Source organism: Squalius cephalus (genome assembly GCF_949319135.1).
Source record: "Squalius cephalus genome assembly, chromosome: 8".
In the NCBI taxonomy this organism is placed as follows: domain Eukaryota; kingdom Metazoa; phylum Chordata; class Actinopteri; order Cypriniformes; family Leuciscidae; genus Squalius; species Squalius cephalus.
Genome location: NC_137129.1, coordinates 46,363,631 through 46,386,923, shown reverse-complemented (window position 1 = coordinate 46,386,923; position 23,293 = coordinate 46,363,631). Strand labels below are relative to the sequence as shown.

Genomic DNA, 23,293 nt, shown 5'->3' with positions numbered 1-23,293 from the left:
TTCACTATGTATTTTATATTGCATTAGCTGTGTTGTGTTATGGTTTGTTTTGTACAGCACTTTGGGCTACTTCGGTCGTTGTAAAGTGCTTTATAAATAAAGTTTGCTTGCTTGCTTGCTTGCTTAAACACATTAATAAAAAGCAGACTTTCCTATTTTCATGCTTAAACCAGTATAAATGCCTGATTGAGTGAAAATGTTTTATTGCAACTTACATATTTTAAATAATTAATGAATTAAAAAATACTCGTTTTGATGCAAAATATTTGAAAGTATATTTTACATATAAAGAAACACATTTATAAAACCAAAAGATACGTTTTGCATTGTGACTTTTTATTTTGCATGTGAATAAAAGAATGTAAGCCGCTGAAGCTCTGCCATCATCATCATGACTGATTCAGTGAAAATCTTCAACTTACATATTTTAAATAATTGATGAATTTAAAAATAATTGATTTGACGCAAAATGTTTGAAATGTTATTTTACGTGTAAAGACATTCATACAACCACAAGACAAGTTTTGCATTGTGAGATGATCTGCCATCCTCATCCTCCTCGCGGTGTGTGTGTGTGTGTGTGTGTGCAGGTGCGCGAGTACGAGGAGGAGATCCACTCGCTGAAGGAGCGTCTGCTGATGTCGCACCGTAAGCTGGAGGAGTACGAGCGCCGGCTGCAGTCGCAGGAGCATCAGACCAGCAAGATCCTGCTCCAGTACCAGAGCCGGCTGGACGACAGCGAGAGGAGGCTCCGGCAGCAGCAGCACGAGAAGGACTCGCAGATCAAGGGCATCATCAACAGGTCAGACGCCTCACACACACACACACTTCACTGACGCAGCAGAGCATCCTGGGAATGTGTGTGTGTGTGTGTGTGTGTTACAGGCTGATGGCGGTAGAGGATGAGCTGAGAGGGAGTGGAATGCCTGACCTCAAAACCAGATTGTTCACAGAACAGGTTTGTCACACACACATGTCTGTAACCTTCATGTCTCTCCACGAGTGTGTGTGTGTGTGTGTGTGTGTGTGTGTGTGTGTGTGTGTGTGTGTGTGTGTGTGAGTGGGTGTTCACAGAACAGGTTTGTCACACACATTAGAAACCGTCTGTAACCTTTATGTCTCTGAGTTATGTCGTGTCTGTGTTCATTTGATATGAATCAGATTATCTTTTGATTTGAGTCCATAAAGATCCAAATAAAAAGAGAAAATAATCAAATGTGATGAAGCCCATTTTTATTTGTAAGAGATATCACTCGATATTACCATATGAATGATAAATATTTAAACCATTTTATCATTGAATTTCCCGCTCAAATATCATGAAATATACTGTTAAGTCTTGTTCAGCCAAGAACAACAACTGTGGATAAAAACTATAGTGATAATAACTTTACCGATAACTATAGTGATATTAACTATACCGATAACTATAGTGATAATAACTTTACCATTAACTATAGTGATAATAACTTTACCGATAACTATAGTGATAATAACTATACCGATAACTATAGTGATAATAACTTTACCGATAACTATAGTGAATATAACTATACCGATAACTATAGTGATAATAACTATACCGATAACTATAGTGATAATAACTATACCGATAACTATAGTGATAATAACTTTACCGATAACTATAGTGATAATAACTTTACCATTAACTATAGTGATAATAACTATACCGATAACTATAGTGATAATAACTTTACCATTAACTATAGTGATAATAACTATACCGATAACTATAGTGATAATAACTTTACCATTAACTATAGTGATAATAACTTTACCATTAACTATAGTGATAATAACTTTACCGATAACTATAGTGATAATAACTTTACCGATAACTATAGTGATAATAACTATACCGATAACTATAGTGATAATAACTTTACCGATAACTATAGTGATAATAACTTTACCATTAACTATAGTGATAATAACTATACCGATAACTATAGTGATAATAACTTTACCGATAACTATAGTGATAATAACTTTACCGATAACTATAGTGATAATAACTATACCGATAACTATAGTGATAATAACTTTACCATTAACTATAGTGATAATAACTTTACCATTAACTATAGTGATAATAACTATACCGATAACTATAGTGATAATAACTTTACCGATAACTATAGTGATAATAACTTTACCATTAACTATAGTGATAATAACTTTACCATTAACTATAGTGATAATAACTATACCGATAACTATAGTGATAATAACTTTACCGATAACTATAGTGATAATAACTATACCGATAACTATAGTGATAATAACTTTACCATTAACTATAGTGATAATAACTTTACCGATAACTATAGTGATAATAACTATACCGATAACTATAGTGATAATAACTTTACCGATAACTATAGTGATAATAACTTTACCATTAACTATAGTGATAATAACTATACCGATAACTATAGTGATAATAACTTTACCGATAACTATAGTGATAATAACTTTACCATTAACTATAGTGATAATAACTATACCGATAACTATAGTGATAATAACTATACCGATAACTATAGTGATAATAACTTTACCGATAACTATAGTGATAATAACTATACCGATAACTATAGTGATAATAACTTTACCGATAACTATAGTGATAATAACTTTACCATTAACTATAGTGATAATAACTATACCGATAACTATAGTGATAATAACTATACCGATAACTATAGTGATAATAACTTTACCATTAACTATAGTGATCATAACTATACCGATAACTATAGTGATAATAACTATACCGATAACTATAGTGATAATAACTTTACCGATAACTATAGTGATAATAACTTTACCATTAACTATAGTTACTATAGTGATAATAACTTTACCATTAACTATAGTGATAATAACTATACCGATAACTATAGTGATAATAACTTTACCATTAACTATAGTGATAATAACTATACTGATAACTATAGTGATAATAACTTTACCATTAACTATAGTGATAATAACTTTACCGATAACTATAGTGATAATAACTTTACCGATAACTATAGTGATAATAACTATACCGATAACTATAGTGATAATAACTTTACCATTAACTATAGTGATAATAACTATACTGATAACTATAGTGATAATAACTTTACCATTAACTATAGTGATAATAACTATACCGATAACTATAGTGATAATAACTATACCGATAACTATAGTGATAATAACTTTACCATTAACTATAGTGATAATAACTTTACCGATAACTATAGTGATAATAACTATACCGATAACTATCGTGATAATAACTTTACCATTAACTATAGTGATAATAACTATACTGATAACTATAGTGATAATAACTTTACCATTAACTATAGTGATAATAACTATACCGATAACTATAGTGATAATAACTTTACCATTAACTATAGTGATAATAACTATACTGATAACTATAGTGATGATAATAATAACTATAGTGTTAATAATAACTAAAATAACTATAGTGATACTAATAACTAAAATAACTATAGTGATAATAATAACTAAAATAACTATTGTGATAATAATAATTATACCGATAATTTTAGTGATAATAACTAGACGGATAGATACCTATAGTGATAAAAATAACTATAATGATAACTATAGCTATGATAATAACTATTCCGATAAATATAGTGATAATAACTATACCGATAACTATAGTGATAATAACTTTACCATTAACTATAGTGATAATAACTATACTGATAACTATAGTGATAATAACTTTACCATTAACTATAGTGATAATAACTTTACCGATAACTATAGTGATAATAACTTTACCGATAACTATAGTGATAATAACTATACCGATAACTATAGTGATAATAACTTTACCATTAACTATAGTGATAATAACTATACTGATAACTATAGTGATAATAACTTTACCATGAACTATAGTGATAATAACTATACCGATAACTATAGTGATAATAACTATACCGATAACTATAGTGATAATAACTATACCGATAACTATAGTGATAATAACTTTACCATTAACTATAGTGATAATAACTTTACCGATAACTATAGTGATAATAACTATACCGATAACTATAGTGATAATAACTTTACCATTAACTATAGTGATAATAACTTTACCGATAACTATAGTGATAATAACTATACCGATAACTATAGTGATAATAACTTTACCATTAACTATAGTGATAATAACTATACTGATAACTATAGTGATAATAACTTTACCATTAACTATAGTGATAATAACTATACCGATAACTATAGTGATAATAACTTTACCATTAACTATAGTGATAATAACTATACTGATAACTATAGTGATGATAATAATAACTATAGTGTTAATAATAACTAAAATAACTATAGTGATACTAATAACTAAAATAACTATAGTGATAATAATAACTAAAATAACTATTGTGATAATAATAATTATACCGATAATTTTAGTGATAATAACTAGACGGATAGATACCTATAGTGATAAAAATAACTATAATGATAACTATAGCTATGATAATAACTATTCCGATAAATATAGTGATAATAACTATAGTGAAAATAATAACTATTCCGATAGATATAGTGATAAAATGATCAATATAATACCGTCCACAGCTATTATAGTTGCCTGTCGCTTTAAATGCTCGAGCTCTTTAAAGCATGGCGGATTCTGATTGGCTGTTAATGTTTATATCGTTTATCAGCTGGGAAAAGATCGTTCTGATAGTGATTCCAGCGATGTCGTTCCTCTGTGTTTTTATTGTAGCTGTGATGTGACCTCTGCTATCTTAGAGTTAAAGCGATTATTAAAATAACTTTATATTGGCTGACAGTGACAGCACGTCCTCAGAGGGAGGGCCTGTGATTGGCTGATGGAGAATGACATCATATAGTCTGTCATCATTTATTCCTGTCCTTCACACCCGCTCTTCATTCACTGATCATCAGCCTCATAATTCTATTCACATGACTGTGTTTTAATGCAATTAACTGTATGATGAATATTGAATTAATTATTCCCATTGTGATGAATTTATAATGAGTGTGCCAGTGTTCGAGTTTCATTTTAGATTATCATTATAATAATATTTTAATATTTTTAGTTTTCATGTTTTTTTGGGGGGGGTATTTTCATTGTGTGCTTTTGTCATTTCAGTTTTTTTTTAAATATTGCTATTTAAGTTAATTTTATTTTTGTTTTATTTTTGTTAGTTTTTGATTTCAAGTTCATAATTTTTGTTTCAACTTAAATTTATTCAGTTTATCTCCAAGGTAACATTTGTAAATTTCTTTTTTTTTTTTTTTTTTTCAGGTTTTCAACTTTTCCTGTTTATATTTGATGTTGTTTCAGCTTTATTTCAAAGAACAGAAATGCTTTTAATAGTTTTATTTGAGGATCCGCCCCTGAATCTCGGCCTCTGTTTCTCCCTCAGCCGATATATGGTGCCCACTCTGGAACATGATTGGCCCGGGCAGGACTAGAGGACACGTGATTGGTTGAACCTCAACCCAGGAGTGTCTGACGATTGGCTGAGAGAGAAGAGAGAGGCGGAGCCTGAGCAGGACGACCAACTCTACAGTCTTTCTTTCTCTCCTTCTCTCTCTCTCTCTCTCTCTCAAACACACGCTGAGAGAATATATATGTATATAAGTGATATATAAATATATATTTCTCAGATGTGTCTCTCTCTCTCTTGCTGTCTTTGTCTTTTTTGAGCCAAATGGACGACAATCAGCATCTCGAGGCCGAAACAATCACACCGATAGCACAAAGAAAATCACCGCAGACGGAGAGAGAGAGACAGCACTCGTTCTCTTCCCATCATCTCTCTCTCTCTCTCCCTTTACTGCAGGAGTGTGTTTGTGTACATGAGTATGTGTGTGTGTGTGTGTGTGTGTGTGTGTGTGTGTGTGTGTTTGATCAGTTGCAGCCTCAACTTCCTAATAATGACTCTTGTTTTTTTCAAATGATGTATTGAGGGGCTTGATTCTTTCTGAGCCAATCAGACGCTGCCGTGCCGCTCAGAGCCCCGCCCCTTCCTGTCTCCTCTCCGTGCCTAAAGAGCTCCACTGAGAACAACAGGGCAGACGCAGACTCCACGAGCGAGTCGAACACTCGGTTTATCTCATGCTCACGTGGATGTGAACCTCCGAACACGAGACGTTTGCTGTTTGTACGAAGAGTTTCAGTGATTGAGATGAAGACCATCATCATCATAAACTCCAGCGTTCACTGAAGCTCTCGCTCTCGGACGCCAGTGAGCCGCTCCTGTCACTCATCATGTGATTCACACGCATTTCACCGCTTTGATTTGATCAGATCTGTCATCAGACGCACACGAACTCAGCTCTTCACGGCAACCCGTCAAAATAAAAGTTCGGTTCAACTTGAAGAAATTGTGACAGAAATTCTTAAAGATAAAATTATAAAAGAAAATATTACTATTGTACAGCAGAATGTATTTCGCAAAGTAATAATAATAATATAAGTAATTAAAAAAAATTCAAACTTTATTTTTAAGGACTATTAGACAATCTTCTGTGCTTTAATTTTTATCAGCAAACCTGTTGTGCAGCACTTAAAAAAATAAAAGGAATTAAACTTTCATTTGAGTACATTTTAAAAACTTAATTAAATTGTTGATATTTTATGCCTTAATTTGATTAATACCACCGTTTTTGGTAATGTATTTGTATTAAATCATAAATATATATAAATATATCATAACAGAATTTCTGAAAAATAAAACATTTCATTATTAATGTAAAAATGAATACATTATTTCATTAAGAAAGTTGTATGAATTCACTTGATTAGACATGATTTTTGATTATCTAAAAAAAGTAATAAATAAAATAGTATTTAAGAAAAAATTTAATAGATTTCATAGGGCCCTAAAATGTTTTTTATTTTGTAAAACTTTTTAATACACTTTTGTTCAATTGTTTAAGTTTCATGATTTCAGTTAATTAGACATGCTAATGTTTAATTATAACATTAAAACGGAATCCAAAAATATTTAAACGAAAGACAGAATTTGAGGAAAGCGTATTAGTGATAGTGTTGCGAAACATTCGTTTGCGAGTGTTTTTCAGAGCAGTGTCGAGCGTTAGTGTGTATGAGTGTCCTCAGAAGCTTCATATTGATGCTTCCCTACACATGTTGCCTGTTCATATTTCTCATGAAACGGTTTCCTCCAGTATTAGGTGTGTGTGTGTGTGTGTGTGTGTGTGTGAGAGAGAGAGTGTGTCCTGATCATCAACGCTTCAGTCGACCGTCTGCGGCTCACTGGGTCTGAGAACAGCGCTTGTGCTTCATTCACATACACACACACACACACACACATTCTCTCTCTCTCTCACACACACTCACTCTCTCTCTCTCACACACACTCTCTCTCTCTCTCTCTCTCACACACACTCTCTCTCTCTCTCTCTCACACACACACTCACTCTCTCTCTCACACACACACACACACACACTCTCTCTCTCTCTCTCTCTCTCTCTCTCTCTCTCACACTCACTCTCTCTCTCTCTCTCTCTCTCTCACACACACACACACACACACTCACACACTGACGGGCTGCTGATTTCTGTACATAGAGTCCAGATTGAAAGTTTCTCTCATTTTAAGTGGGTTGAGTTTTTCTCTTTTCTTGGTGTTTGATGGATGATACTCATATACGCCAGTCGCTGCTGGGGCTTTAGTCACTTACTTTCGTCTTTATTTACCTTTTCTGTTGGAAGTATTACTTTGGTCTGCATTTCAGGTAATAATAGTTATGAAAAAAGATGATAATGAACAGTGTTTCTGTGCCTACAGTTCCCATACTGAGCTCTGATTGGCTGAGCACGAGCACGTGTCGCCATGAGGCGCTCTGATTGGCTGAGCACGAGCACGTGTCGCCATGAGGCGCTCTGATTGGCTGAGCACGAGCACGTGTCGCCATGAGGCGCTCTGATTGGCTGAGCACGAGCACGTGTCGCCATGAGGCGCTCTGATTGGCTGAACACGAGCACGTGTCGCCATGAGACGTACATTTCAATAAGGCGATCATAAACAGCCATGGTGTGTGTACAGGGGTCAGTTATGCTACGACAGATCGTGATCGTGTATCTTTTCCCATCGTGTAGCACTAGTTCTTACTGCTATGAGTTCATGATGAACGGGAACCACCCGCTAATTTAGCCATAGACACGGACAAGCCATAGCATTGACCTCTGACCCCTGACCCCTGACCCGATTCAGGAGCGTAGGATGTATATATTTATATATTTACTCATGGAAATATTCTCGAATGCGGGAGAGGTTCGTTGATTCTAGAGTGCAGCATCTCTGAATATGGAGTGATGTTTTGAATGTTCATATTATGATTATTATTATAAAGATATTATTATATTCAAATATGATTATTATTGTAATTATGAATTTCATTTTATTGACAATGATTGATAAACAGAAATGTCTTTCTTTTTGTGAATATGGAGAAGTTTACATTTTTCTGGGGAAATATTACAAAACTTTAAATATTTCAACAAACAAATAAATGACTATATACATGCTTATCAAAAGACGTGTTTTTATTTGATGGATGTGTTTATTTTCGGCCCTGAAATGTGTTTGAGTTTAGAGTAATACACTGGTGTTAATGACTGAAAGCATCATCACGTTAGACTAAAAGAATATTTAATAAAAGAATATTGGAGGTTTGGGGAATGTGCAGAACTTGGTAAACGTGTCAGTATTATTTGTAAGAATAAATTTGTTTTAAAAAAATAACAGAATTTCTGAAAAATAAACATTTCATTATTAATGTAAAAACTTAGCCTGGGTTTCCCCATACTGCCTTGAGCAGCGCGATTTTATTCACGCTGCAAGGTAGTCTGGACACCATGGACTAATTTTTCCCCTGAAATAGGGAACCAATCACAGAACGGGGAGGGAGCAGGAAGACGATGACGAAGTATATGCGACACACCGAAGCAGTTTGTTTATCTATGGATCCAACATGACAGACGTAAAAATATGCATATTTTTAGGAACACATCTACAAAAATATGCCTGTATTTCAAGTTGATAAAATAATTTAAAATCCACATCAGTTTATTTGTGCCGACGCGCCACGCCCTCCCAGGATCTATAACGTTACCAATAAGGCTACTTCCACTTTTAAAAATGCATCACAACCGCGCGCGCGCGTTCTGCTTGCAGTCGTCGAGATGGATGCTGAGGAGTTGAAGAAAAGAATAGCTAGTGGAGATTGTAAAGTTGTCGACAATACGTCATCAAAAATCAAGTCTAGTGTGTGGGAGAAATTTGGAGTTATCTGAAGAAAATATTGTGAAAGGCTTTGCTGCAAACATTTTCGTGTTGGATAGCCGCAAATGTGGAACTTCATCCCTGAGGAAGCACGCAGATAACTGGTAACAAAGCAGCTCTATCGAACGGTATTTTTCATATTTAACACTGTTAAGTATGTGTGGTGTGCAGGGTGTGTTTGAACCCAAAATTGTCAGATGTAGGCTAGACGAAATTGTGTGGCATATAGTGGTGTAGCCGCGTCTGTTCGATTTGTGTGGTAACGTTAGCCATGTTCTTCATGTATCGGCCTTTTGACAGCTTCGGCTATAATGGTCGTGTAATAACTTCTGTATGACCTGGCAATAAAAATGTTTGTAAGTGTGTCTATAATGTGATAGTCTAAACTGATTTTATTTCGGGTGCGGGTCGGGTGTCGGTTCTATTTTAAGCGGGTCGGTGCAGATTTTTATTAGTGCTGCTGTTGGAAAACGGGTCGGGTGCGGATTTACAAAATCGGACCCGTGCAGGACTCTCTGGTGTACACATAAATCGGACCCATCGTCGTCTTCTTTGAATATCTGTCGCTCTACATACGTCATCTGGTATAATTTGAAATGATTGGCTATGAGCTGCGTACAGGCGCATTTGATAGACATTCGTAGCGCCCAATAAACGGCTCTGGGCATTCGTAAACCACGCCTCAAATACGAGAAAATGTACATGTGGTTTCCAGACCACGTCTCAAAGAGAAAGTGGTCTGACGTTAGCCAGGCTAGTAAAAACTAATACATTATTTAATTGTTAAGAAAATTGTATGACTTTGCTTGATTAGACATGCTTTTTGATTATTAAAATTTAATCTGGTTAAAAAACAAAACAATAGAATTTAAGAAAAAATTAAATCGATTTCATAGGGCCCTAAAATCTAAAACTTTTAATACTTTTTTTTTTTTTTCAATTGTTTGTTTCATGATTTCAAAAAAAAGTTTATTTTAACATTAAAATGGAATCCAAAAATATTTAAATGAAAACTAAATTTAGGAGGGAAAAAAAAATATTTAACAGAGCCCTAAAATGTATTTTTTGTTAAACGTTTAATGTGTTTTTGTTCAATTGTATGCTTCATCACTTTAAAGGTGGTTTTTGATTACTAACATTTAAATTACCCCTTAAAATGGGATTTAAAACCAATTTAATACAATTTACAGCAGCTTTATAAATTATTGTATGTTGTTAAACAACATTAAACGTGTTGTACTTCTGTCCCACAGCCTCGTTTTCATGCCTGTAAAACATTAAACATAGCGAGTAAGGCAAAGACGCATGAATATCTATATATGAAATAGACTTCAGCAGATGATTTTACTAAACTAACACATTACAAGACAAGCGTCAGCTAACACAACTTTAAAAGGTTACCATAAAGTAAAAACATTAAAATAAGTACCATGTAATATTGAGTTAATACAAATAAAAATCAACACATTCTCACCTATGAAAGGTCATCATTTCTTCGGAATTTAAATCTCCTCGGTTACACAACCAGAATCTGCGCAATGTTATGGCATCATTAATCTTACTGTGAGTGACCACACCACTGACCGTTCCAAGATGGCGGACGCGCCGACGTATCTGGAGCTGGAGCGTCGGATGCGGCATCTACGTCAAAATACCTACGCTCGTTAGAACATGTCCCTTCCCGGTCACCGTAGAAAATCCCGATTAAGTTTAAATAACTTTGTAATCTTTACGTTAATTTACAATCATATTTTAAATAAGATATCAATCAAATCTTTAAAAATAGCATAAGAAACAAATTAATACATTCTATCTTTGACCACTATTATTCCCCGTGAGGGGGTGCACCGTTCCTGGAGGTACTGCAATACCAGGTCGATGCGTGGAGTGGACGGAGCAAGCCCCTATTCCATCTCCCTGATCCAAAAATCAATTTAATATATGGTCCCCGGGTAGGGGACGTATCAGATATTAAACTGATAAGAACAGATACTACACTTGATCTTAGCCAAAAGGCCGAGAAGCGATACTGAGAAAGGGCTCGAGCTAGAGGAGTCACTCAGCGCGATACACACCTCAGTGACGGTCACACGGGCTGATATCAGGAGAAACACCTCAGACTACACACACACACACACACACACACACACACACACACTCGAGGAATAGTGTCCCGCTCAGAGACTGAGAGAAACACGGAGATTCTCACAAATAACAAGATGAAAACCTCCTCAAAACATGCGGATTCTTCTTCATCCGTTAGGGTTTACCATCGTCCAATCAAACACGAGCACAAGGTCCATCGGCCAATCAAACGCGAGGACAATAAAATACTGCTTTATCTTCGTTATTAGTCTCTGTTTATCACGAGAAATTCACTATTTATCATTAAATAGTTAAATGAAATCTTTCAGGTCGAATTCAGACAACAAATTCTGAAAATAACACCGAAGAAACGATGTTTTTGCACACTTTCATTCGCTTGACTGAGGCGTTTAATTCCTGACGCTTCAAACCTTTAAACATAATACTACGGATAAGTTTCAAAATCACTTCAAACTCATTAACCTGTTGATGAAGGATAGGAAACAATAAAAAGACAACATTTACTCTTAAGATGGACGTAAACACACATTAAGTGGGCCTATAATATTTCAGAAAAATCACCTCACAGCTTCATAATTACCGCTAAAAACATCCAAACTGTATTAAACGATTTTGTTTTCACTTTAACAGCGACATCTTAAAGACCCATATTTCCGTGCTGTGTAACATATTTTATACTTTTGTGTTACAGTCCCAAACCCTTCCAGAATCCTCAGCAAGCTGTCTATCTAATGCAGTAAAATATGGTTGTCAGTGAATGGGACGCTTCGTTTTATTCAAAATTAAATACCTTCAATGTATTTAAAGGTGGGGTACAATGGTGTTTCATGTATTCAGAGTTGTTTACAGTGTTAAAGAGATAGATTCTCATGCTAAACATGGGCAAAGTTTTAAAAAAATATTTTGGACGAATAACGGAGAATTTCTATGCTGAAAATCTTACTTCCGGGTTGGTACAAGTTTCGGCTGTTTTTTTTTTAGATCGTGGATCTAATGACGTAGATAAGAGTGGAACTCCTTATATGAGCATTTCTCCCGGAAAAGCTCGCCCGCGAGCACGTCGACTAGAGGAGAGCGAGACCGCGCACATCAACGCGCTTCAACAGGAAATCATCGGCAGCGCTGCATAGGATTTGTTCAAGAATGTCTCCAAAAAAGTGTGTATTTGGATGTGAGGGAAAGCTTACCGTGTTCAGTTTTCCAAAGAACCCAGTGTTACAGGAACAGTGGATGCAGTTTGTTTTTCCGGGGCAGCAACGGAGTGTAGGAAGTGCGGTTGTGTGTTCTGGTCGTTTCAGTGACGAATGTTTTATTAACAAGGCCCAGGTCGACGCTGGATTTGCAAATCGTTTGCTATTAAAACGTGGAGCGGTCCCAGTGATAAAAGACCCCATTCATGTAAGTACAACTGGATCAGATTTCTGTCTTTTGCTGGAAATCAAGTACTACCGCTTGACTCTATAGCTCCGCCTCCAGGAGCTCGGCTTTTTCCGGAGAGAATCGGAAAGCTGTTTTTTTCTTTTCTAAATATAATAAAACTAAACACTTTTTTGAGATATTAAGGATGCACTACTACTCTATAGGTACTCAAGATTAACATGAGATTAGGTGAAACTGTGCATGTTATGTACCCTTTAAGATTAAATAAGCTTTCCCAAATACATAAGAATAAACCTGGTGTCCTCCATGATTCCTATCCTTTCCGACAGCAAAGCACTCAACGCGACGAAGTCATAAACACGACTTCAGAAGTGGGAAGTAGGAAATGTAGTACACAGACTGTACTGTGATTGGCTGAGCAGCAGGAGGCGCCAGAGTGAGGCTCCAGAAAACACGAGGAGACTGATGATAGATCAGACGGACACGTGACTGGAAACGTCCAATCAGAGCGTCTGCATTCAGATTAATCTCATGAGCTGAGCATGAATGATGAGGGACTGTACGAGTGTGATCTCTTATCTTCTGTGAATTATGAATGAGATTTGCACATATAAACGAATATTTACAGCATCGTTGGATCTATATGATGAATAAAGCACTGCATCAAACAAATAGTTTCGAGATAACTTTAATGCTTTTGGCAATGGTTTCTTACAGAAATTGCAAAACTGATTCATTTTCATTGAATAAAAATACATTTTTCTCCAGGAAACTAAAAAGTAAATTGATCAATTATAACAAACAAAAAAATTGAACAGTAAAAATAGTAAATAGAAATATTTAAACTGACGCATTTCTCAAATTCTAGTACATTTCGAAAAGCGTCTTTAGAACAAAATAAAAATGTACAATCAAACCCCTGATATCTCTAAAAAGAGATCAGCATATTAATATTTGCAATAAAACAAATTATACAGAGAGATGAACTCAGATGTAAAATTCATAAAAACTGACAGAATCTTGAACAAAGAATTTAAAACGATTATTTATGGTAATAAACAGCAGTGCATGAGGATACAATATTGCTCTGAGTTAGATTGCATATTATATATATATATATATATATGCGTAAATGCATAAATATGGGATTTTTTTACCGTCTGCATCAACAATATCAACATTCATAAAACACATGCAACCGTTCCAGGCATTCACGCAAACCTGAGATGCAGCGCTTTCATTATCTCTGAATAAATGATATAATTCCTCTAGGATTTACTGAACATGAATGAACCTAATTAACCTGAGATCTTCTCTCATCAGCGGCTGATTAAAGCCAGTGACGTCATCATCACTCATGCACATGCGCACATGCAGATCGCCGAGGACATCATGCCGAAACACCAGCAGTTTGACTTAAAGCTTCAGAACCTTTTAAAAGAGTTACAGCTCATTATCTTCTCACACACTTCAATCATTACAAACACATGGCAGATTAATCACAAACAAACACAAGCATAAATCTGAGATGCCAAAAGTTTTGCAGACGTGAGATTGTGAAACGACAAAATATGTTTTTCTTTCATGTCATGTCACTTTAATTGTTTAGAGAAACTGATCAAATTTAAATGACTTTATGCTTTAAAAAAATAGATAAAAATCATCCATTTGAGTGGTTTATTTTTTTCTGAGTCCATTAAAATGAGAAAAAAAAACATTTTAGCATCAGATTTAATAGTTTTTTTATTTATTTATATTTCGTTTAAATTTTATTAATAGTTAGTTAATTTTAAACTAAATTTTAAATTAAATTTTAAAAACTAAATTTAGGTTTTTTTTCTTGTTTTTTTTTTCTTCTAAATGTCTATATAGTTTTTATACATTTTTATTCCAGTTATAGCTCAAATTATTTTATTACATCTAAGTTTTTAATATTTTATTTTATTTCATTAAAAAACTTTTTAAAGCAACAAAAAGTGTTTTTTTTAAAAAAAAAAAAAGTTTTAGTTTCAGTTACTTGTAATAACCCATAATCTTAATTAATTTAGATAATTTTCTCAGAAAACGAGACTTCATGAGTAATTTAGCATCTCCAGTAAATGTTTCTTGATTTAAAGGAGTAGTTCACTTCAGAATTAAGATTTCCTGATAATTTACTCGCCCGCACGTCATCAAGACGAGCATTTGTGGTTAAAAAGTATTTAAATGTTTATTTTGTTATAAAATGGCCGATGGTTTGTCTAGATAAGACTGAAACTGTTTCCCTCAAAAACCTTCATTTCTTCTCGACTGAAGAAAGAAAGACATGAACATCTTGGATGACGTGCGGGCGAGTAAATTATCAGGAAATTTTAATTCTGAAGTGAACTCCTCCTTTAACCCTCTGGTGCTCTTCGCGTGTCGGTCAAAATGAAGTGCAAAAAGTTTTAAAAAGTGAACTTAAAAAAAAGTTTTTTACATTTATTGTTATGAAAAATTTACAAAAATACTATTTTAAATTTTAATATGAAATATAAATTTACAAAAACAAACTTTCAGTAAGAGTTTGTTTGGCCGCAGTACCAAACGCTTCCACTAGATGAAATTCGTCTCCCATTCATGATTTTTGAGTTGATTTTTTTTTTTGTGCGTTCACATAGCAAATGCCAAAACCCTTACCAAGTTTCGTACTATTCCGATGAAGAAAAAACAATGTAACATTTTTCGGACAAAAATGACCGAAGAGCACCAGAGGGAATGTTTGGATATTTGTGCTGGAAAAGAGAGAAACACTGCGGATGAAAGTCACAGGACATTTACACGAGGAGCTTCATGCACTCAGAGTATGTGGGATTAGTAGCACCTGGAACAGGTTCAGATCAGCTTCATGGTGAACCGGCCCGTCTCCACGGTGGTCCGACCGGTTCTGTTCGCCGACGCGGAGCTGCGCGGGACGAAGTCGATGGTCGCCGTGTGTTTGATCTGTCCTTTGCTCTGACTCCAGAAGAACATGAACACGAAGCACACGGCAACCGAGCTCAGGAACGACAGGAACCCCATAGTCACCGCGATCACTAGCGTCTTCACGTCGAACGGGAACGGCTGCGACCCGTTAACCGGCGCTTGTCCCGACGTGAAGCTCCAGCCTTCCAGAAAGAACTGACCTGAACGGTTTCGAGTGGACGCCGGAAACCCGCGCACTCGCAGGCTAACGGAGACACTATCGTTCCCCGCGGCGTTCGACGCGACACACAGATAGTATCCGCTATCCTGCACCTGCGCGTAACGCACCTCAAGCGTCCCGTTGGGAAGCACACGGACCCTCCCCGAACCGGTGAGAATGGAGCGCTTCGGGTTCATCCAGGTGATCGCTGGCGCTGGGTCTCCGTCCGCCGCGCAGAAGAACAAAACCGTGTGGCCTTCGTCCGTACGAACGTCTTGCGGCTTACGGGTCAGAATACGAGCTTGCCGGCACGTGAAAAACCGGGGAAGCTCGACCTCGGAGAAGTCGTGGAGCATCCGGCCCTGCACCTGCACAGGTGATCCACAAGTGGGCGAATGCCCGAAGCTAATCCGCGAGCGTCGGCGCATCACCCAGAGAAGTCGGCAATCGCACGCTAGCGGGTTCCCATCCAACCGGAGCACCTCTAAAGTCCCGACCGAGTGGAACGCCGACGACTCCAGCGTCGCTAATCGGTTCCCAGACACGTTTAGGAGCCGGAAGCCCGCTAGGTTATGGAAAGCGCCCGGTTCGATACGCAACAATCCGGTGCCGACTAAATGCAGCTCTTGAAGGCGTAGCAAATCCCCGAGGAGATTTGGAAGAATAATAGTGATTGGATTGTAGGATAAATCCAGGTATCGCAGGTACACGAGGTGGTGAAGCGGGGAATACGGCACGGCGCTCAGGTTGCAGTGGCTAAGCGTTAGCGAGGAAAGATTAAGTCCGATTAGACTGTTAGCGGCTAGCGAGTCTAACCACGGGCAGCGGGATACGTGTAGCTCACGAAGGCGGATTAGCGTACGGAAGGAGTGATTGGGAAGCGAAGTGAGTCCGAGTCTGCAGAGACGGAGCTGAAGGAGTCCGGTTAGCGGCGACAGCGCCTCGACCGGCACCGACGTTAAGTTGCACCGGTCCAGATTCAGCTCCTGGAGGTTTCCCAGGCCGCCGAAGGCCCGGTTCGAGATGAACACAAGGTCGTTCTCGCTCGCCTCAAGTTTTTGTAGCGACGGCATCTCTCGGAACATGTCGTCGAGAAACACTAAGATCTCGTTCTCGCTGATGTCCAGAAACTGCACGTTGGGAAGGCCGGAGAAGGCTCCGACTGGGATGATCTTGAGCCGGTTGCGGGCGAGTCTCAGCGTGAGGAGGTTCTGCAGGCCGACGAAGGCTTCAGCCTCGATCGCCGTTAGCATGTTCTCGCTAATGTCTAGAAACTGAACGTTGGGAAGGCTGGAAAAGGCTCTGACTGGGATGATCTTGAGCCGGTTGCGAGCGAGTCTCAGCGTGAGGAGGTTCTGCAAGCCAGCGAAGGCTTCGGCCTCGATCGCCGTTAGCATGTTCTCGCTGAGATCGAGCTCGCGTAGCAGCGTGAGCCCGGAGAACCGGCGCCGGGCCACCGTCCTCAGCTGGTTCCCGGACAGGTTGAGCGTCTGGGTGTCGTCGGGAAGGCCGTCGGGAACAGACGCTAGTTGTCTGGATGAGCAGTTCACGATGGGGAGCTTCGGGAGGCAGTCGCAGCGCTGGGAACACGGGCCTGATAAAGCCACACCCACTACCCACTGGAGCACCACCCACCAGTGCAGCCTCCTCCAATCAGCAGCCACACACATCTGGAGACCCGCCTACAGGGGAAACATACCGACAGACATCAGAGCAACGTTTGCATAGCAAATTCTGCTAATAGACCTAAATAATACACGTGATTTTTAGAAATATAGTCAGTACTAGGGCTGCCCCCTTATAGTCGACTAGAAGAGGTTTTGGCTTTTGTTGCCAGCTATTTTGACAATAATGGCTGTGTGTTGAGTTATTTTCAGAGGACAGTAAATTTATACTGCTATACAAGCATTGACTACTCTATATCCAAGTTTCATTTCTATAGTATTGTCCCCACATATATATATATATATATATATATATATATATATATATATATATATATATATAAAAAAAAAAAATTATAACACACACTGATAATATGATTTCTCAGCAAACAGTCTTGCAATTAAATAATCTATTGCTGCATATTATGAAATAAATTTTATTAAAATGAAATAAATGTTAAAGTAATCTGAGGTGTGTGTGTATAGAGATCTGAGGGAAACACTCACCAGCTGGACGAGGGGCTGCTCCTTCTCATTACCAACAGCAGAACGAGTCTCTGATCGCCCTCTCACAGCCTGCAGAGAGAGAGAGTGTGTGTGTGTGTGAGTTAATACTTGACCGGCTCGATGCATGTTTTAAAAGTCGTAATCATCTTTTCTTTTTTATAATTCAACTTTTTTTTTATTGTTCAACAGTCAAAACTTCAGAGTACATCACCACATTACTCAGTAAACACCTTTGCAATTACACATTCAGCCACTATTCACCATCAGTGGAATACAAGCAAAACAAAAGCACATGGAAAATAAACAATTGTTAAGCAGTCCTATTCATTTACACCATTGTTTTATGCTGCCAAAAATGATCCCATGTTTTTTTCTTTTCTCCCTCATTATGCAGTCTCCCCAACATGCTCTCAGATGAAGCAATTTCAATCATCCCATCAATCCAGTCTTTCAGGTCTGGGGTTTTGGGACATTTCCAATTTCGTAAAATCATCCTGGCAGCTGTAATATATCCACTCTTAATAAGTGTAAATGTATTTTTTGCGATGTTGGGTATCACTGATTTATCTCCAAAAAGGCATAGTCGTGGTTTCACAGGTAAATCAACCTCATCCACTCTTCAAGTACTGCCAGAATTTTACACCAGAATGGGTGAACTAAAGAACATTCCCAAATCATATGTAAATAAGTACCCTCTTCTTTATTACATTTCCAGCAAAGAATATTTCCATCTATCCCCATCTTGTTAAGCCTAGATGGTGTAATGATGTACTATTTTGTACTGAATGAATTTCCCGTATGTTCTTACCCACATTAGATAGGATGTACCGCCAGTCATTATCATCCATATTAATCCCCAAATCCTTCTGCCATATTGTTTTCAGGTTTTTACAGGTATCTGCAGTTACACTAAGCATTGATTTACACTGAACAAAATTATAAATGCAACACTTTTGTTTTTGCCCCCATTTTCATGAGCTGAACTCAAAGATCTAAGACTTTTTCTATGTACACAAAAGGCCTATTTCTCTCAAATATTGTTCACAAATCTGTCTAAATCTGTGTTAGTGAGCACTTCTCCTTTGCCGAGATAATCCATCCACCTCACAGGTGTGGCATAGCAAGATGCTGATTAGACAGCATGATTATTGCACAGGTGTGCCTTAGGGCTGGCCACAATACAAGGCCACTCTAAAATGTGCAGTTTAATCTCACAGCACAATGCCACAAGATGTTGGGTCAGCGAACACACCATTGGCAGGGCTCAATCCGAGGGGCGGGATAAACCGTTGTCTTTCAGATTCCCTCTGTACGCAATAGGATAGCGCTAGAGCAACGAAGCAGGTGACATGACTACATCTAACGACTACACACAATTTTGAGCGGCAAAACTCAGAACACAATCAACACATCTTCCTTTTTTAAGAATGACTTCAGTGCCGTTCTTTGTTCTTTTCTCCAAGTCTTCCAGAGTCGCGGCCAAAGCCGTTTCGAAAGCGGCATTTATTGATGGCATTTTGAATGCACAGAGATACCGTGACGAGATCCTGAGGCCCATTGTTGTGCCATTCATCCATGAGCATCACCTCATGTTGCAGCATGATAATGCACGGCCCCATGTTGCAAGGATCTGTACACAATTCCTGGAAGCTGAAAACATCCCAGATCTTGCATGGTCAGCAGACTCACCGGACATGTCACCTATTGAGCGTGTTTGGGATGCTCTGGATCGGCGTATACGACAGCGTGTTCCAGGTCCTGCCAATATCCAGCAACTTCGCACAGGCATTGAAGAGGAGTGGACCAACATTCCACCGGCCACAATCAACAACCTGATCAACTCTGCATGAGGCAAATGGTGGTCACACCCCCCCCCCCCAATACAGTTAAACTGCACATTTTAGAGTGGCCTTTTATTGTAGCCAGCCCTAAGGCACACCTGTGCAATACTCATGCTGTCTAATCAGCATCTTGATATGCCACACCTGTGAGGTGGATGGATTATCTCGGCAAAGGAGAAGTGCTCACTAACACAGATTTGTGAACAATATTTGGGAGAAATAGGCCTTTTGTGTACAAAGATAAAGTCTTAGATCTTTGAGTTCAGTTCATGAAAAATGGGGGCAAAAACAAAAGTGTTGCGTTAATAATTTTGCTCAGTGTAAAGCACATAACACAGTCTGAGCTTCACGTGGCAACTGAAGATAGGCATAAACAGGGTTTTCAGACACACGCACAAATTTTTTTCTAGCGGTGAAATTTTATATGACTACCGCCTGAATATCACTCTCCAGCCCCTCCCGTTCCGAGGGCGTTTAACTCCTGCGGCGGCCGGCAGTCGAGTAATCTCCCCGCGCACTCGTCTCGGCACTGAGTGTAAAAGCCCGAAAGGCGAAGCTTGAATGTCCAGGTTTGTCCCTCTTTGGCTGATGTACTTTCAAGATGGAGGCGCAACATTCGAGTTCGACTCGCTCGTGTGTATTCTAAATGGCAGATTCTACGCTTACGAGAACACTTGATTAGTTGGTGGAAGTAATTACACATGAATGAGCACATGTACTTTAGAAAGAAAGTGTTTTTGCTAAGAATCAACTTAAAAAATTACACAGTGTAGCTTTAACAATACACTGAAACAATTGTCATGCCTATAAAGCACATTTTGAATTGAATTGTGTGTAAGTGTGAGTGTGTGTATTAGTGTGAGTGTGCGTGAGTGTGTTTGTGTGTGTGTGCATATGTGTGTGCGTGAGTGTGTGTGTGTGTGCGTGAATGTGAGTGTGTTAGTGTGTTAGTGTGTTAGTGTGTGTGTGCGTGAGTGTGTGTGTGTGTGTTAGTGTGTTAGTGTGTGTGTGCGTGAGTGTGTGTGTGTGTGTGTTAGTGTGAGAGTGCGTGAGTGTGTGTGTGTGTTAGTGTGAGTGTGCGTGAGTGTGCGTGTGTGTTAGTGTGAGTGTGCGTGAGTGTGCGTGCGTGCGTGTATTAGTGTGAGTGTGCGTGAGTGTGTTTGTGTGTGTGTGCATAAGTGTGTGCGTGAGTGTGTGTGTGCGTGAGTGTGTTAGTGTGAGTGTGCGTGAGTGAGTGTGTGTGTGTGTGTGTGTGTGTGTGTGTGTTAGTGTGAGTGTGCGTGAGTGTGCATGCGTGTGTGTGTGTGTGTGTGTGTGTGGCTGAGTCTCTGTGTGATTGTCCGGGACTCCAAGCGTCATGTTTGCATAACCAAATGTTGGCAGTGTTTAATGTATCAAAGCCGCAACAAAACAAGGAGCTGCCAGAGACACAGCACGCATCTGTGTGTGTGTGTGTGTGTGTGTGTGTGTGTGTGTGTGTGTGTGTGTGTGTGTGTGTGTGTGTGTGTGAGAGAGAGAGAGAGAGAGAGAGTGTGTGTGTGAGAGAGAGAGTGTGTGTGTGAGAGAGTGTGTGTGTGAGAGAGTGTGTGTGTGAGAGAGAGAGAGACACACTTGCATGATGCGAGAGACAGAAGCCCCTTTCACACGGAGATTCCGGAAAATACAGGGATAAATTGACCTGGGATTTGATTGGCAATGTTAGATCCCAACCCGGCATCAATCCCGGGTCCTGTTTGCGTTCACACAGAAGGCGTTCTGGCAATTTCCCGGCAATTTGCCGGGATCATCGCGCTGTGTGAGAGGGGCTAGAGAGAGAGAGTGTGAGTATGTGTGTGTATGTGAGTGTGTGTGTGTGTGTAATCTGGTCTTCAGATGGCCTGTAATGATGGTCACTCATCCTCTGTTTGTTTACACCAGCACGTCTGTTTCAGTCCATTAAGCATCTTTAAAAGTGCTGAGGTTTAAACTTCATGCCCTTAAAGATCATCCAGATGTGCACAAACACACACACACACACACACACACTCATCAACACTCGTATATGATGGTCCGAGTTCCTGGAACCAATGACTATAGAAAGCGAAAAGGTTCAAAAACATGTACATGTTTGCATCTGCAATGCGAGTCCACTGGATTAAAGCATCTGTAAAATACGAGTATTTCATGCGCATTTAGCACGTTACATACGTGTTGTATTAAATGTGCGTATTTAACGCATGAAATACGTACATTTAAGTGTTGTTGAACATGTTAAAATTCACGTGTTTTTGAACAGTTTGGCCTTCCATAAATGTCAAACTTTCCCATACAAACGCGTTTCTGATGCTCAACGATCATTTATACTGATGCATTTTACAGATGCTTTAATCCACAGTGACTCTGCACTGCAGACGTACAACAGTTCATGCATTTTATGGGACTCAAAGCCATATTTGTTCATAATACCTGCATGTTTCAGCTGTGTCTCTCCTTCAGAGGTCAGAGGTCACTCAATCCTCACCTGAGCACATGACCTCTGACAGGTGAGACGCTGCCCTTATAAATATATATATAAACGTGTACATAATGTCATTTCATATCAACATTAATTGCATAATTTTTAAATTTTGTGTATTTTATGTATTTATTTATTTACATTACAGCAAAAAAATGGGGGTGAATGAGCTCGTGTGTCATTAAATAAAGTTCACAATGCAAAAAACCCTCAGGAGCGACACCTAAAACTCCGGTCACCAGTAAACACACTTCAGCTAACAACACACACTCACACACTTCAGCTGACATCACACACTCATTCTGTGTTTATTAATATCTGTGTAAGTTCTCACCTGAGACCAGGCGTCTGTCCTGCAGAGTCCAGAAGCGCGAACTCCATCATCATCAAATCATCATCGGCGTGCACGCGCACAGGTGTTTTTACCCCGGACTCGATCAAACTGCGCAAATCTGAGAAAACTTCACTTACAGCGGCGACTCTTCGGTCACGGGAGAGAGAAAGCCCGGTGGATATTCCCTCAGGTAGTTTCTGTCGCGCTCATGTGCGCGTCCGCCACTCCACAGCATCAGCCCGAAACTGCGCGGGTCACGAGCGCCGTGGGAGCGCGCGCGGCCGGATTTATTTACGCAAACATGAGCGTGGATTCGAGCCAAGAACGCGCATTACTTCGGATGCCGGTGCAAGATGAGGGTCAGACAAATCTGAGGATTTAACACTCAGAATAAATTAAATAAATAAATACATTGAGCTTTCGTGCGTCTTCATGTCACTCCTCGAGCCTGTGA

General features: G+C 38.5%; 2 protein-coding genes and 1 long non-coding RNA gene across 3 annotated transcripts in view; 1 reads left to right on the top strand and 2 right to left on the bottom strand.

The window, feature by feature from the left end:
* Positions 1–6,493, top strand: part of syngap1a (synaptic Ras GTPase activating protein 1a) — an 85,163-nt gene extending 78,670 nt beyond the window's left edge. The window contains exons 20-22 of the mRNA XM_079880016.1: positions 591–802; positions 886–958; positions 5,484–6,493. Of these exons, the coding sequence (XP_079736142.1) occupies positions 591–802; positions 886–958; positions 5,484–5,513 (315 nt within the window). The 3' untranslated portion in view covers positions 5,514–6,493. The remainder of the gene's footprint in view (positions 1–590; positions 803–885; positions 959–5,483) is intronic.
* Positions 6,494–10,572: 4,079 nt separating this feature from the next.
* On the bottom strand, positions 10,573–11,507 carry LOC307163793. The gene is made up of 3 exons (XR_013822150.1): positions 11,447–11,507; positions 10,956–11,012; positions 10,573–10,638 (listed from the first exon to the last, which is right to left on the bottom strand). It is a non-coding gene; the product is annotated as an uncharacterized lncRNA (long non-coding RNA).
* A 3,349-nt stretch (positions 11,508–14,856) lies between these two features.
* Positions 14,857–23,169, bottom strand: lingo4a (leucine rich repeat and Ig domain containing 4a). The gene is made up of 3 exons (XM_079879881.1): positions 22,840–23,169; positions 18,171–18,239; positions 14,857–17,681 (listed from the first exon to the last, which is right to left on the bottom strand). The coding sequence occupies exon 3, from the start codon at positions 17,667–17,669 to the stop codon at positions 15,711–15,713; it is 1,959 nt and encodes a 652-aa protein (XP_079736007.1). The 5' UTR covers positions 17,670–17,681; positions 18,171–18,239; positions 22,840–23,169; the 3' UTR covers positions 14,857–15,710.
* Between the last annotated feature and the right edge of the window lie 124 nt (positions 23,170–23,293).